Source organism: Saprolegnia parasitica (assembly GCF_000151545.1).
Source record: "Saprolegnia parasitica CBS 223.65 unplaced genomic scaffold supercont2.150, whole genome shotgun sequence".
Taxonomy (NCBI): Eukaryota; Oomycota; class Saprolegniomycetes; order Saprolegniales; family Saprolegniaceae; genus Saprolegnia; species Saprolegnia parasitica.
This window is the reverse complement of record NW_012156544.1, coordinates 43,638-57,122: the sequence shown is the minus strand read 5'-3', so window position 1 is coordinate 57,122 and position 13,485 is coordinate 43,638. Positions and strand designations below refer to the sequence as shown.

The 13,485-nt window shown below is 57.8% G+C and overlaps 10 protein-coding genes across 10 annotated transcripts; 7 read left to right on the top strand and 3 right to left on the bottom strand.

Annotated features, from left to right (window-relative positions):
* Window positions 1-87: 87 nt before the first annotated feature.
* On the top strand, window positions 88-667 carry SPRG_14775 (hypothetical protein; the record flags this gene model as incomplete). Its single annotated transcript, XM_012354222.1, has 2 exons — window positions 88-133; window positions 423-667. 2 exons carry the CDS (start codon window positions 88-90, stop codon window positions 665-667), a joined length of 291 nt encoding a protein of 96 aa, XP_012209612.1.
* An 893-nt stretch (window positions 668-1,560) lies between these two features.
* SPRG_14774 (hypothetical protein) lies at window positions 1,561-3,066 on the top strand (the record flags this gene model as incomplete). The annotated part of the gene is made up of 6 exons (XM_012354221.1): window positions 1,561-1,740; window positions 1,792-2,217; window positions 2,270-2,392; window positions 2,438-2,611; window positions 2,651-2,774; window positions 2,825-3,066. The coding sequence occupies 6 exons, from the start codon at window positions 1,561-1,563 to the stop codon at window positions 3,025-3,027; spliced, it is 1,230 nt and encodes a 409-aa protein (XP_012209611.1). The 3' UTR covers window positions 3,028-3,066.
* On the bottom strand, window positions 3,047-4,812 carry SPRG_14773 (hypothetical protein). Its single transcript, XM_012354220.1, has one exon. It carries the CDS (start codon window positions 4,783-4,785, stop codon window positions 3,076-3,078), a length of 1,710 nt encoding a protein of 569 aa, XP_012209610.1. The 5' UTR covers window positions 4,786-4,812; the 3' UTR covers window positions 3,047-3,075.
* A 507-nt stretch (window positions 4,813-5,319) lies between these two features.
* Window positions 5,320-5,742, top strand: SPRG_21458 (hypothetical protein; the record flags this gene model as incomplete). The annotated part of the gene is made up of 1 exon (XM_012354229.1): window positions 5,320-5,742. One exon carries the CDS (start codon window positions 5,320-5,322, stop codon window positions 5,740-5,742), a length of 423 nt encoding a protein of 140 aa, XP_012209619.1.
* A 210-nt stretch (window positions 5,743-5,952) lies between these two features.
* On the top strand, window positions 5,953-6,402 carry SPRG_14772 (hypothetical protein; the record flags this gene model as incomplete). The annotated part of the gene is made up of 1 exon (XM_012354219.1): window positions 5,953-6,402. One exon carries the CDS (start codon window positions 5,953-5,955, stop codon window positions 6,385-6,387), a length of 435 nt encoding a protein of 144 aa, XP_012209609.1. The 3' UTR covers window positions 6,388-6,402.
* A 277-nt stretch (window positions 6,403-6,679) lies between these two features.
* SPRG_14771 (hypothetical protein) lies at window positions 6,680-7,212 on the top strand. The gene is made up of 2 exons (XM_012354218.1): window positions 6,680-6,792; window positions 6,847-7,212. The coding sequence occupies exons 1-2, from the start codon at window positions 6,755-6,757 to the stop codon at window positions 7,130-7,132; spliced, it is 324 nt and encodes a 107-aa protein (XP_012209608.1). The 5' UTR covers window positions 6,680-6,754; the 3' UTR covers window positions 7,133-7,212.
* Window positions 7,107-8,768, bottom strand: SPRG_14770 (TKL protein kinase; the record flags this gene model as incomplete). The annotated part of the gene is made up of 3 exons (XM_012354217.1): window positions 7,107-7,420; window positions 7,480-7,915; window positions 7,966-8,768. 3 exons carry the CDS (start codon window positions 8,766-8,768, stop codon window positions 7,187-7,189), a joined length of 1,473 nt encoding a protein of 490 aa, XP_012209607.1. The 3' UTR covers window positions 7,107-7,186.
* Window positions 8,769-9,963: 1,195 nt separating this feature from the next.
* SPRG_14769 (hypothetical protein) lies at window positions 9,964-10,406 on the top strand (the record flags this gene model as incomplete). The annotated part of the gene is made up of 2 exons (XM_012354216.1): window positions 9,964-10,359; window positions 10,386-10,406. The coding sequence occupies 2 exons, from the start codon at window positions 9,964-9,966 to the stop codon at window positions 10,404-10,406; spliced, it is 417 nt and encodes a 138-aa protein (XP_012209606.1).
* A 57-nt stretch (window positions 10,407-10,463) lies between these two features.
* SPRG_14768 (hypothetical protein) lies at window positions 10,464-10,959 on the bottom strand (the record flags this gene model as incomplete). The annotated part of the gene is made up of 3 exons (XM_012354215.1): window positions 10,464-10,611; window positions 10,650-10,724; window positions 10,771-10,959. 3 exons carry the CDS (start codon window positions 10,957-10,959, stop codon window positions 10,528-10,530), a joined length of 348 nt encoding a protein of 115 aa, XP_012209605.1. The 3' UTR covers window positions 10,464-10,527.
* A 1,523-nt stretch (window positions 10,960-12,482) lies between these two features.
* On the top strand, window positions 12,483-13,237 carry SPRG_14767 (hypothetical protein; the record flags this gene model as incomplete). Its single annotated transcript, XM_012354214.1, has 2 exons — window positions 12,483-12,973; window positions 13,036-13,237. 2 exons carry the CDS (start codon window positions 12,483-12,485, stop codon window positions 13,175-13,177), a joined length of 633 nt encoding a protein of 210 aa, XP_012209604.1. The 3' UTR covers window positions 13,178-13,237.
* Between the last annotated feature and the right edge of the window lie 248 nt (window positions 13,238-13,485).

Here is a 13,485-nt window from a genome sequence, read left to right as displayed (position 1 = left end):
AGTACCGAGCGGCCTTCCCACTCCCCGGATTCGCCGGGCAGCGTGCGCCGCGACTCGGACGCCAGCCTCGCTTATGCTTTCTCGGGCATGGCCGTCAACAATGATGGCTACGACCCGGCCGGCTATGCCCAAGGTCCGTTTGCCAACCCTCGCCCTCATCAACGTGACTAGTGTTTGGCTTGGACATGTCGATGTTTTTGTTCGTTTCTTTCTTGGTGAAAAAACTAGTTTTATTCCGTCCACCGACTCCAGCTGGGAGTTGGTTGCGCAGGACGAGAAGAAATGAGAACTGAGTGATTAGCACAAGCTTAGAGGAACTAGACCTAACCCTAAGGACGGAATAAACGTGTGCAGCCGCTTCCCCACCGCCTCCACGTTCGATTTGAGCCGGACGGAGGGTTATGGTGGTTTTCTAAACGTAGGCGCGACGACCAAGTGGTTGGCCGACAGCATTCAGCCGGTTGCAGCGTCGCTCTCGAGCCTCTCGGAGGCGGCGGCGTCACTGTCGAACGACGGACTGCATCACGTGCCGCACCACGTGTCGATTCGGAGCCTCGTCGACACGCTGGATCTTGGCAGCTTGGTTCGCCAGTACCTCGAGACGACGGCGACGTCGGTCTTTACAAGGACGCTTGGAGCTGTGTCGCCACCGCGACTCATTGTTTAGTCTCGCATACACGGTACAAATACACAGTAGCACGCAGCACAGTGGACTTATGTGCACAGAAAGATACCGGTACAGCGACTTTATGAGATCAGGCCTTTGCAAGCACGCATGCGCGACGCGGACCCGACGCGCCACGGCTATGTACTGTGCGTAAAAATGATAGGGCGCGAGGGCCCGGCCCCATGAGTGGTTGTGATTACTCATCTGGATGGATTTCAGACCCAGCTTCCTCCCGCAACGGCCCAAACGTTGCCGCGGCCACGGTCCAGTCCTTGATCTGGTGAGTAACTCGCTGTCTAGACGCGCATGCGCCACGACACTGGAAGCCGCCACGAGACGCTTGTGTCGGCTCGACCAGACAAGCAAGCGGTTGACGTCATCGCTTTCAGGGTCGTGTAAAAAGGGCAACTATGGTTCGTGGCAGTTGGACCGAGCTGTTGACGGGCTCGGCTCGCGAAGGATGCAGAGGTGCACCGCACCCAGATCGTCTCCAGATAGAGCCGTGGTCGACTCCCGCCAAAAACAGACCGGGCCCAGCCCCCTCCAGTCCTGCATTCCGTTGGCCTGCGAATTTCCTTTGAACGAGTCGTCTGGTCGCCGACCAGGCATGCAAGGTAGCATGCTTGGGAGGCAAGCATGTGTACGTAAGCGGTAATCCTTGCGGCTGCTTGGTTGTTGCAAGCAAGGCGCGGGACCAGATGCATGACATCAACATTGCCTTCTCGACATCGTCAGCGATTTGGTGCGCTTTCTCCAAAACGCATGCGCCTTTTCCCTATCTGGGGTGCTGTACTCCGGAAAAAGGTGCCCTTTATTTCTCGGGCCCACCGCGCATCTGGCTTGTTGATGTTGCACTTTGTGCGATGGGGCACGCTGGGACTTCTGTTTTTGCCATGACCTTGCCGCTGCCACCCGACCACTTTCGCTGCCCACCGCTCGACGAGTGCGACCGCGAGTACTTTGTGAACCTCGCCAACAAGGCGGCGTTCGACTGCGTCCGCAATGCCATGTCGCTCCAGGCGACGCCAGTGGTCTCGGTCTTCAAGAGCGACGTCACCCAGCGCTTTGCTCGCGTATGCCTCATCCATCCTTCCCTCTTCATCCTATGTATGTTATCAATGTAGATGCGCGAAGGGCCCGACTCGGTCCAGCCGCACCTGCCCGCGACGGTCGCCAACACGCAGATCCACGCGACGATCGAGCAGGTCGCCGACTTCTTCTACCTCGACACACTGCCCAAGGCTCGGACGTACGCCAAGACTGTGGGCCAAATCGTGCTCGACCGACAAACGCTGTATACGCTCGAGGCGCGTGACACGTCTGTGTCCCTTCGCTACGTCGGCATCGACTGGCTCGTCATCCAGTGCCCGTACATTGCCGTCTCGAACCGCGACGCTGTCTTCGTCGAGATCCACGACGAGCTCGATTTTTACGACGAAGTCGCCAAAGTGCACCGGCGCGGCTTTGTGCGCTGCCTCCACTCGATCGAAATCGACTGCTGCCCGCCGCTCAAGGCGTCGCACGGCATCATCCGATCGGCGTTTGTTCGAGTACGCCCCCTTGAGTTTATCATCTTATTGGTCATCTTATATCCCTGGATAGAGCGGCCACATTTTCATCGAGACGGACACACCAGGTCTGCTCAACTACTACACCGTGTACGTGACGCTCGCGAATGGCAACATTCCGCGCCTCTCGGCCATGCAGCGCAGCCAGTGCAAGCGCGTATGACCCTCTACAAAGCCGCCAGAACGCTGACGCTGCGACTAGATTTTGAGCCTCGAAGAACACTTGTGCTACGACCACGTCACCACGTCGATGGACAATGGCGAGTTCGTGCCCGTGCAGCGCTACGAGTCGCAGGCAACGGCCAAGCAGTGCTCGCGCTGCACGAAGAAGCTGCATGCGCTCGTCAAGCGAAAGAACTGCGCCAAGTGCGGCCACGTACGAATTGCGTCCGGCTTCTTTTGTAACCAAGCGTAGGTCGTCTGCATGGACTGCTGCAACAAATGCAAGGTCGTGTTCCAGCTCGCACCACGCACGATCCATATGTGCCATCACTGCTTCTGCCGCGGCCTCGACATGAAGCCGTTGCCGCAGTCGCCAGGTACCCTCGTCCAGCCATCGATAGATTATCGATGAATATCTGTCCACTAGCCGAGTGCGGCGCGACGCTGCACTTTAGCCGCAGGCACGTGGCCATGGCCCGCTACGTAAAGGAGCTAACAGCGAGTCAGAGCGCCCTCCCCACCGCGCAAGTCGTCGATCTCGCGCGCGGGCTCGCTGACATGAAGCTGGCGTCCTTGCCGACAACGACCCACATCATGGACGAGGACGCGTTCGATCGGTTGTACATGTAGTATTCTTGTAACACTGTGCGTGTGTGTGGTTAATATGTGTCGTTAAAGTTATACCACGAGCTCGTCTTCGAGGTAACTATACTCGAACGTAAACTCGGTCTTGATGCGTTGGCACCACCCGGTTTCATAGTCGAGGTACACGAACGTGCCTTGCTCAAAGTCCTCGCCCGTCATCTGCGGCTCTTCGTGGCGCTTGAACCACGTCTTGTACTTCTTGTGGTAGCCCCACGCTTGGCGTTTGAGCTCGCGCGCCGCCAGGTACTGCTGGTACGTGCCTTGTTGGTAGTAAAAGATGAAGAAGAGCGTGTCGAGGTCGAACTTCTCAAAGACCGCGGGATTTTCAAAGAGCGGCGCCGGTGCACTCGGGAAGGACGGCGGCGTCGGGTACATGTTGCGCGGCACGTACCGGTTGCCCTTCTCCGAGTCGATGCTGTCGGGCATGAGCTTGAAGCTCTCGTCGATGAGCCGCAGCAGCTGGCGGCGCTCTTCCGACATGACGTACGGTGCAGGCGCCGGGGCAGGTACGGCCGGCGGCGGCGACTGCACCGGCGGCGGCGACGCCTTGGGCGTGCCAATCGGCTTGCGCGCCGCGGGCACCGTATCCGTCTCGACCGTCATGCCAAACGAACCCGACGCAACGGCTGCACCGTACCCGATCGGGCGCGCCGGCGAGTCCATCTTGCTCATCGCGGGCGGCGGACGCATGGCGGCAGGTGGCGCAGCCACCGGCGTCGGCTTGGCCGGCGACTCGTACGAGCGGTCAGGTGTCGCCACCTTGGGCGGAAGGTCACGTGCCACGCGTGCCGGGGCCGCGGGTGTCGAAGGCGCTGGCGGCGGCGACGCATTCACGACCACGGCCGGGCTCGTCTTGAGCTCGATGGGCTTGACGGCGCCAGGACGACCAATGCTCGTGATCGGAGGAGCCGGTGCCTTCTTCGCGCTGGACGGAGCAGAGGCACGACCCGAGGTCGAGCGCGACGCTGGCGTCGTCGGGACAGGCACCTCTTCGTCCGACGGCTCCGAATCGGCGTCGCCACCACCGGCGTTGAACTGGATGCTCGAGAGCGAGTCGAGGTCGAGGATTTCGTAAATGTCGTCGTCGCCGTACGTGTCCATAAAGTCGGGCTCCTGGTTCGCTTCGAGGTAGTAGTCAATGTCGTCCTTGAGCGCGTCGACCGAGACGGGGTCAATAGCGTCGTTGTCGAGGAGGCGCGCGACTTGCTCGAGCTTGAGCACGTGCCACTTGTGGCGGGCGATGATGAGCTCGAGGTTCTCGACTTCCTGCTTGTTCTTCTTGCCCTTGGCGCTGCGGATGCGCTCGAGGTCGCAGTCCATCGTCTCGATCTGCTCGTTGAACTGCGTGATGCCCTCTTGGATCCACACGCGCGTGTTCTGCTTCGCTTGCTCGGCGGGGTCGAGCCGCTCGGCCTGCGCGAGGCCCTCCTTCGAGTACGCCTTGGTCTTGGTCTCCTTCTCGCAGACCTTGAACTCCTCCATCTTGGACTCGATCAGCCTTCGCGCATCCATGAGCGGCCGCTTGTCCTTGACGTCCGAGTTGCCGATCCATGTCTTGATCTGGTCGCGGAAGCGCTGGAGCTTCTTGATCTCCTTCTTCAGGTCGGCCTCATGCTTCTCCTTCTGGCTCTGGCCCGCGGCCGAGTAGACCTTCTCCCAGATCGCGTTGAAGACCTCGACGCCCTCGCCGACCTTCTTGAGCGTCCGCTCGATCTCGCTCAGGAGCTTCCGCTGCCCTGCCATCGTCTTCTTTGTGGGTGGGGGCGCACCTTACAATTCTATACTTTGGGTTGTGATACCCTGTCGCTTTCGATACTTAGAACCGCCGCCACGGCAAACCTCTTTAAATGAATATTATGAGCTGCCCCTTTAGCACCGCCAGCAACTCGCTCGTCGTAGCCGAGGTAAACAAGAAGCAATAGTCAGTGCATCCAAGGTATGTGCGATCGGTCGGCGGTGTAGCGAGGCAAGCTACCGAGTACAATCGACCTCACCAATCGGCCAAGTTTGATGGCGCCAACCATGCAGCAGCTCGTCTCGTGGGCCAACGAAGAGCATCGTCGCCGGTCGCTGCGATCCAAAGACACGCACAACACGCCATCCAACACTACTTCGGGTGCTGGTATCGCAACGCTCCGAGAAGAGCCAACGGTGGCTTTCTATCTTTGGCGCCAAGCCCTAAACCCTTTGGGACTGAAACATGCGTGTCTCGGCCACAGCGAAAATAAGGCGATGACGGAGGAGCACGACAAGGACAGCAAGAGCGAGCATGCACCGATGCATGACGGTGCTCTGGACGCGAACGAGCCGCCCAACCTCCCGCTCCAACCGACGCCGTTCGTGGAGCACCTGCTGCCGCATGAGGTGCTGCATATCGAATGGACCGACGACGACCTACTACGTGGGCCATCGGATATCGCGGAGGACGAAGCTCGACATATCACACACGCGACACAAGCTCTCGTCCTCCAACCTCGTTTCGGCAACGACGCAGGCCACCGGAACGCTGGTCTCGAGCACCGTCACAGTCGCGGCCCGTCGTTGCGCCTTGCGAACAGGGAGCTTTCGTCATTGAACCATTTGCATGGCGGTGTTTCTGCCGTCTTCATGCTTGCCGCCGTCGCTCTGGTTGCCCTATTCACGCTCAAGGTGGTTCTGCACCGCCGCCGACGCTTCCAGCAGTACCAGTCCATCGATTGACGTTTATTGATACTACTACATTTTGATCCTACTAGTACAGTGTTCCGTCTCGTTAATCACAAAGCAATATACGCTGAGAGGAATGTGAGCGTCTCTGTCTTAGCGTCTTTGTCTTGTGGAAGTGCGAGAACGTGGCCTTTCTGAATATAGCCTGTCAACGGCCAACGGCAGCCACGTTGGAGACGCATCGCGTACTATTGAGCTTCGTTCATGGCTACGCTGTCGGACGCCAGCAACTCTACCAGAGAGATCCGCCCACCGCGACTCCGCGCTGCCGTCTTCCGCGCCAATTGGACTGACAGCGAATTGCGGGGTGAGAACCTAGGCCCCGACAGAGACTATGACAACTTGGCGCCAGCGCACCGACCGTGGAACAAGCGGCGCGTCGAAGAGTGGGAGCGGTCGGCGATTTCGCGCGAGCACCGCGACTGGGACGAGGAGCGCAGGGCGTACAGCCGATTGCAGCCGATTGCAGGCAGAATGAATGGCATTGACGGGGGGCAGGTCGAGTACAACTCGGACGACGCTCTCTACTCGGCCATGTTTCTCTTTCTCGTCGCAGTCGTCATGATCAAGTTTGTGTGTGGCTCACCCGACTACCCGCCGTCTCGACGGTACCGCTACGAGTACAACGAGGTTGAATGAAGCCGCACTTCAACTTCTTCAACTTCACTTTGAAGTGACACTATTTCAACGTAGTAATATAGTGTGCATTCTTGAAGCGAGGTACCAGGTAATACCTGTGACCAAAGCCAGCGAGAAGAATACATACGCGCCCAATTTGTATTGGCTCCTCATCTGCATGCGCCTTTGAGAGCAAGAGGGCATCAAGCAGAGACATACAACTTGTTTTGCTCGTGTGCACCCGCATGAATACTGTGAAATAGTGTGTGCTGGCGCCATATCTTTCGGAAATAGAATATGAAGTCGGACGAATCAGCTCCTGTTACTATCTCGCCCAGTCCGAGGCCGCGAGACAGCCAGCAGAGGCGACGGGAAGCAGGTGACGAGGATGGGCTGCTGCTTCACGAAGGAAGCGATCGCCGAAGGGTAGGCCAGCGCGCGCATCGCGCTGTCGACTCACCCTCTCAGCGACGTGTACAGGGACCTTGACGACCGCGAGCCATCAATCGGGACCAAGCGCGACATGGCCGCGGCCGCGGCCGAGCGCCGCAACCAGGACTTCAAGCAAGGCGGTGGCGGCAACACAGCCAAGACCAAGAGCATTGCCATTCGGCGCGAGAAGGACGAACTTGTTGGTAAGATTGAAGCGCTATATGGGTCGCTCGGTGAAGACGCGCCGATCGGCCTGGCGTCCTGCGACTTGGAGCAGCTCAAGGCGCACTTGGCCAAGCTCAAGCTCAAGAAGGACGCCAGGCGCAAGGTATAGAGCCATCCGAGCGAACGCAGAATGCATAAATGATAGTACGGTACACGATGCTGTCTACAGTGTGTCGTCGCCGGCCCGCCGCAGTTCGACGCGGAGGGCATATGCGACCTCCATCGCTGTCGGCCGCACCGTTGGGTCGGGATCCATGCACGAGACACCGAGTGCGCGAAACCAGCTCGGACAAGCGTCGCGGAAGGACGGCCGCAGCTCGCCGGCCATGACCTTGGCCATGATCACACTCTCCGTGAGCGGGTTGCCCGCCAGCGTGCACTTGTCCGCGTACGGCAGCTACCAGAGACCATTTTGCATGAGTACAGCGCAATGCATGACGACGAGAGGACGACTACCGCGTGTGTGTCGAGCTCGGTGCAGATGACGCCGAACGAGTACATGTCGGCGGCCGTCGAGTAGTGGCCGTCAATGAGGACCTCGGGCGCCATCCAGCGGTACGTGCCAACGCCGGTTGTCATCGTCTCGTCGTCCCATTGCTCGCGCGAGATGCCAAAGTCAGTGAGCTTAGCACCTTTGACCGAGTCCAAGAGAATGTTGCGGGACTTGAGGTCACGGTGGACAACCTTGGGGTCGAGGAGGTGCAGGTAGACGAGTGCGTCCGCAATCGCCACGGCGACCGAGAGCTTCTCCACCCACGGGTACGCGTCCACCGCCGTCGCCATGAGCGCGGTCCGGAGGTCGCCGCGGTCCATAAACTCAGTAATGAGTTGGATGTCAGCGAGGCGCTTGTAGCTGACACCAATGAAGCGAACAATGTGGTCGCAGTCCATCCTACATGCCACGGAAATTAGACCACGGCGATATGCAAAGTGACGGCGCACTTGGCAACGAGCTGGATCTCGGCCAAGAAGGCGTGGACCGTCGCAGTGGTCGTCTTGAGAAGCGTCTTGATCGCGACGGGCTCGTCCATGTACGTGCCATACCACACTTCACCAAAGGCACCTTCGGCTAGCTTGCGCTCGAGCGTCACTTCGCGCGTATCGAGGCGCCAGAGCTGCAGCGCGTCCAGAGCATCCACGTCATCTGGCGACGATGCATGCGTGTCCTTGGTGGAGCTCGTCTTTGCCGGCGTCGCCTCCAGCAGATGAAACGCGTCGCCAGCGGCTTGCGGTCGTTGTTGCAAGCGGAGACGGTACACGACGTAGGCGCCAATGAGGGCCACTGCGACGGCGCAGCCGACAATCGCGAGCCACAAGCTGTTGTTGGATGCGTCTGTCGTCGTCTGGTTTTGGAAGCTGACTTGCGGTGTGGCCGAGGCGGACGCACTGGTGACGCCTGGTACGGCGGCGGTGGCAGCCGACGGCGGCGTTGTAAACGTCGGCGTCGGGAATGCATTTGTGCAGTTCATGGTCGATATCGGCACCTTGGAATCTGTGCTCGTGTCGAGAAAGAGGCACGAGTAGGGCGTGCTCGCCTTGGCGGCGTTGACCATCCACGCGTTCAGCACCGTGAAGAGGCCGTAGCAGGACGTGTTGCTGCAGTAGCCGTCGCGCTTGGTGCGATCGACCTTGAAGGCGTAGATGTCGGTGAGCGCTGGACACGGATGGAAGTAGTTGCTCGGGTCGCTAAAGTCCTTCTCGTACTCGGCCATGGTCAGCGCACAGAGGTCGACCGTCGCCGCCATCGTTTCGATGTGCAATCTTGGGCGGGCACCAACTGTTTAAAACCGCATCGAATGTTTGCTTTCTTCCATACTACGCATACATTCTGCCAATGTCATAGGTGGTTTTAAACAGCAAGCCAGAGCCATCTGAAATGCTGGAGGGTGATGGGCGGCACGCCGCCTCTGCCAAGATCGATTCCCGCGCAAATCCAAAGCTGAAACCACCGATCTCATTTGCCATTTGACACGAAGATGACGCAGTACTACTGGACCGGCGTTGTCAGTGGCGCGCGTGGACAGCGGGGCGTCGCAGGTGGCTTTGCTTACATTCGAGGTACCACGGAAAGGGCCACGAACTACACCCGTCGACGGCGTCATCGACTCCTCGCCCCGCATCGCGATGCAGGCCATGCGCGTGCTGTAGCAGTTTACAACCGTCGGATTCGTCAAGAGCGTCGTATCCAGTCCAGATGACGCCGGCGTTTCGACCGCTCCGCGTCAACATTGCGCCGAGTCTGTTGGCGCAGGCACTTGTATCGCGCCTCGAGTGGACAACGGCGACAAAGAGTAGCGCCTGGTCTGCGGCGTGACCTTCAAGATATCCGAATCCGACTCTCTGCGAATCGCAGCCGCCATGGGCGCGCGGCTCCACAAAAAGAAGCCCGAGAAAGAGGCACGCACGCCCAAGCTTCAAAGTAGCCAATGGCCTCGGAGCGCGAACGGTGCTTCTTTGCAACCTTTTCATCGCCCACATGATTCTCGCCCAATCAAGTACAACCATGCTCGCCTTGCAAGCACCGCTTGGATGGTTCACAAAATTGCGTCGATGCTACGAAACATTTCACAGCAAGCACCGATTAGAATCCAGCGCGACGGTGTTCTCAAGTCGCCTTTCCTCGACCCAATATCATGGGACGGGCCGGCAACGATGCACGTTGAAACCGGATTGTAAGGAGGTAGGTTCTATACGAGGGCTTGGCGTTGGCGCTGCGCAATAGGTGCGCGCAACGACAATAGGTGCAGTGATGGTCGTCGGCTGCAAGATACTTTTTCTCTGCATTTTACCCAATCCGCAAAAAGCATGCAATTCACCAATCAAACGCGTGGGTACTCTTGAATTGGACCAATCGCTGCCGTTACAGAGTTGCACTTGCATTCTTGGTTCAACGATTTCAGTTTGCATTTGCCAGCGACAAGCACAACACAAGACGACGCGATGGTCTACCGGATCGAGCAAGTGCGCTCGCTGCGGGCCAAGGTCGCCGCCGTCGCCGAGGCCGCCGACAGCATCGTCTACTACGTCATCGAAGTCGAGCATGGCACGTCAGCGTGGAGCATCGCGAAGCGCTACTCGGACTTTCACGAACTCTGGTCGGCGCTGCATGCGCATTTCGCCGCGCCGCCCGACGACGACTGCCACGCCGAGGTCGCGACCGACGTCGTCGACCTTGATTTTCCCAAGAAGAAGATGTTTCGCTCGCACGATCTCGCGCTGAGCCGCCTCGACGCGCTACGAAGCTACCTAAAGCTTCTCATCATTGCGCTCCAAGACGACCTCTGCGACGACGACACGACATGTGACGCCGCCACGCGCCTTCGCACCTTCCTCGGTGTTGACGCGCTGATGGACGACTCTAGCATGGATACCTTGCCCTTTGAGCCCACGAAGGCTCACTTTTTCTATCGCGCAGCGAGTTCGTGTGCAAGTCGCACGGACTGGTCACCATGATCTTCTCGAGTAATTTATGACGTTTTTATTCACACACGACAGTCAGCCGACTCAAGCCGTCGATCGGAGACGCCGCGGTCGCAGGCGCGCCTTGGCGACGCGGGCTTCGTCTTGCGACGGCACGCGTTCCAATTCCTAACAAGGATTGGTCTTGGATGACATTTCAGAAGCACCTTGGAGAGAAGACGATGGGCAATCTCGAGCTGCATGCGGACGGGCATCGTGTCCATGGACGAGGCATGCAAGCACTGGAGAATGAAATGAGCGTTGAAGCAACCAGGAACGGGTACGTACACTGGTGAGGATATCACACGCCGTGTGCAAGATATGGCAGTGCAGCGGCTCCTTTGCAAAGGCTTCGTCGAGAGGACTAAGGAGGCTGCGGTCATGAAGCTTGGAAGCGACGCGAGCCTGGATTTGCGCCTTCACAGCGACGCGCACGTCCAGTCGCCACGCGTCGTCGTCACGTATAACGTCCGGCATGAAGAAGTAGAAAAAGGAGAATGAAACCAACGCAGGAGGCTGCAACGCCCGCCACCGCATTCACAATCGCGACGCGGTCCCTTAACTTGTTGTCCTTCAAATGTACATAGTTGCTATTGGGACGGAATGGCGAGTACTAGTAGGAGATTTCGCTGTCCTCATGAGCTGGTATGGTAGATCTCTTCACGTTGGTATAAACAACCGAGTTGTCGCGACCGTCATCCACGTTTATGGCTTGCCATTCGTGGTGTACTAGTCACGTTCGAACCCATGTGATATTTTCCACTCGCTATCAAGACCACTTGTACATGGATTCGTCTCAAGCATGCATCTTTCTTGGTCGTCGTAGTGTGTTCAAATGCAGCAAGGGTCAATGAGCAGTGTATTGACCTTTCAATGTGTAGGTAGCTGTCGCTTGCGAGTTGGCGAATCACTCTAATCCATTCACACACCAATGCCAGTTGCTGATGGGACCTAACAAGCGCCACCGAAATAAGCCACGTGCCTTGGTGGCGGCCGCATCAGCCCCTCCGACGGTGGTCGCAAGAGAGCGCAAAAACGTCGGGGACGCCGAGCAGCAGAAGAGTGCCGTCCATGCAAAGGCAGTAAAATGACGAGGAAGAAATTGCAGTCATCGTACAGGCGACATCGTGACAGGATGACACGTGCAATGTAGCAACATTCAAATCGAGAATGCTGGCCAACCCACGTCAAGGCCAACTCTACTCTAAGGCAACAACGCAGCTTGGCACGATGTTCGAGAACGTGGGGATCCGAACACGGCTAAATACAATTGGGTAGCGTTAGGTAGAGTGCGACTATGTCTATAATTGTATAAGCAGGTCAAAGGCACTGCGGACGCAGGGAACTAAACGTTTTATGTCCCAAACTCGTTTACTCGGAAAGAATGGTTCTCGTTTCCTGGCGACATCTCATTGCCTACCGCTACTAGTGACAGTTTAAACACTGGATCACGACCAGGTAAAGCTGATCGTGAGTTTTTTCGTTCTCCAAGACCTGCCTCTTAGGCCTCGTATCGATTTCCAGTCCCAGGTCCCACGTGGATCCCCTATTGCTGCTCGTCGCTCGTGCCCACATGTACTGAGTACTAGTATACTTGGTACAGGACACAAGTCGATGTAGCACCTGCGCTGGGCCACAGGTCTAGGACGTTGCAAGAACTGTCACCGACTATGAGGTTAGCCCATTTGTCAGCTTATCCGGATGCGTCTTCGATCCATTAGACCTATCTACCAGCTCGTGTCCTCGTCTGCTGTCACTCGGTTCGACAAGGCGACACGGGCCGTGTCGCCTTGTCGAACCGAGTCCACCATGTCGAGATTATACTTGTTTCTAGTATGGTGCGTCTCCGCAATGTGTCCATCGCTCACCATGTTGGACACGTCGGTGTCACAGTGGTGAATCCACTTGGGGTCCCTTCTATGCTCCTTCAACAAGATGCGTGAACGTGCCAAAACGTTATCAACCAACACACTCATTTTCCAATTTACTCCGACAGCATCATGTTTGACAACGGCGGCGGCTTCGACTTGGTTCTCGCCACAATCGTGCTCTTTCTGGCCATGCCCATGGTCTTCTACGGCGCTGGCATTCCCATGTACTCGGCGCTCGTCTCGTGCTTCTTCTACGCATTTACCTTTGCGTGGATGTTTGGTCGCGCCGTCTCGAGCGACATCACGGTCGGCGGCGCTGTCGCCTTTACCGTCTTTGCCTCCATCGCATTGGTCACGCCGTGTCTGGCGCCGTCCTCGCGCGGTTTCTTGATTGTGGGTTTTCCCGCCTTTGCGCTGACGGCGGCCTTCAGCAGCGCGGCCTCCCCATTTCTCGTGCTGCTTGCTGCCACCGCCGTCAGTGGCGCGCTTGGTGGTTGGGGTGGCCGCCACGAGCGTGCGCAACTTCTCTCGACGGCGCTCAGTGGCGCCCTAATGATCACACTCGCGATCTCCGTCTACGTCATCGGGAAAGACACGGGCTCTAGCAGCTACTCGACAACGTACCGCTACACTACAAGAGATGGCTACACATACACGACGACGACCAACAACAAGAACGGAGGTTCAAGCTTGAGCCGAACCTTGTCGTGGGCCTCTTTTTCAGCACGTTGCTCGTCGGTCTCCTCATTCAGGCCCAGTGCACCAAGCCATCGCCGGCGGCTGCGGCCAACAACAACAACGACGCCCCGTACCAGGCTGCGTGAGCGACTTGATACGTACATTGTAGTCCGTTCTTGCATTATTGTCCCTAATCTAACTTTGCTCCTATGTACTTATATGCATGTATACCAGCAGCAAATAAGAGGAATTGTAGTGCTACAGATTGGCTTCACCAAGCAGGGACGCAAGCGAGGACTCGGTGATAGCGCGTCGTGAGGCAGCTCTTCCTCCGCCAGAGTTCTACCAGTAGTAGCATGAAGTGGCCATTGGCACCAAATACTGCATCCTATTAGCAGTACGAAGGCGATGGGCGCCTGCGTCAGGCACGGTCGTTGCTACCTCATGCATGCAG

Excerpts from the sequence above, each read along its gene's own strand:
- SPRG_14773 (XM_012354220.1), bottom strand. The coding sequence starts at position 4,785 with ATGGCAGGGCAGCGGAAGCTCCTGAGCGAGATCGAGCGGACGCTCAAG.
- SPRG_14771 (XM_012354218.1), top strand. The coding sequence starts at position 6,755 with ATGGGCTGCTGCTTCACGAAGGAAGCGATCGCCGAAGG. Across the intron at positions 6,793-6,846 it reads AAGGAAGCGATCGCCGAAGG|GGACCTTGACGACCGCGAGC; the intron begins GTAGGCCAGCGC and ends CGACGTGTACAG.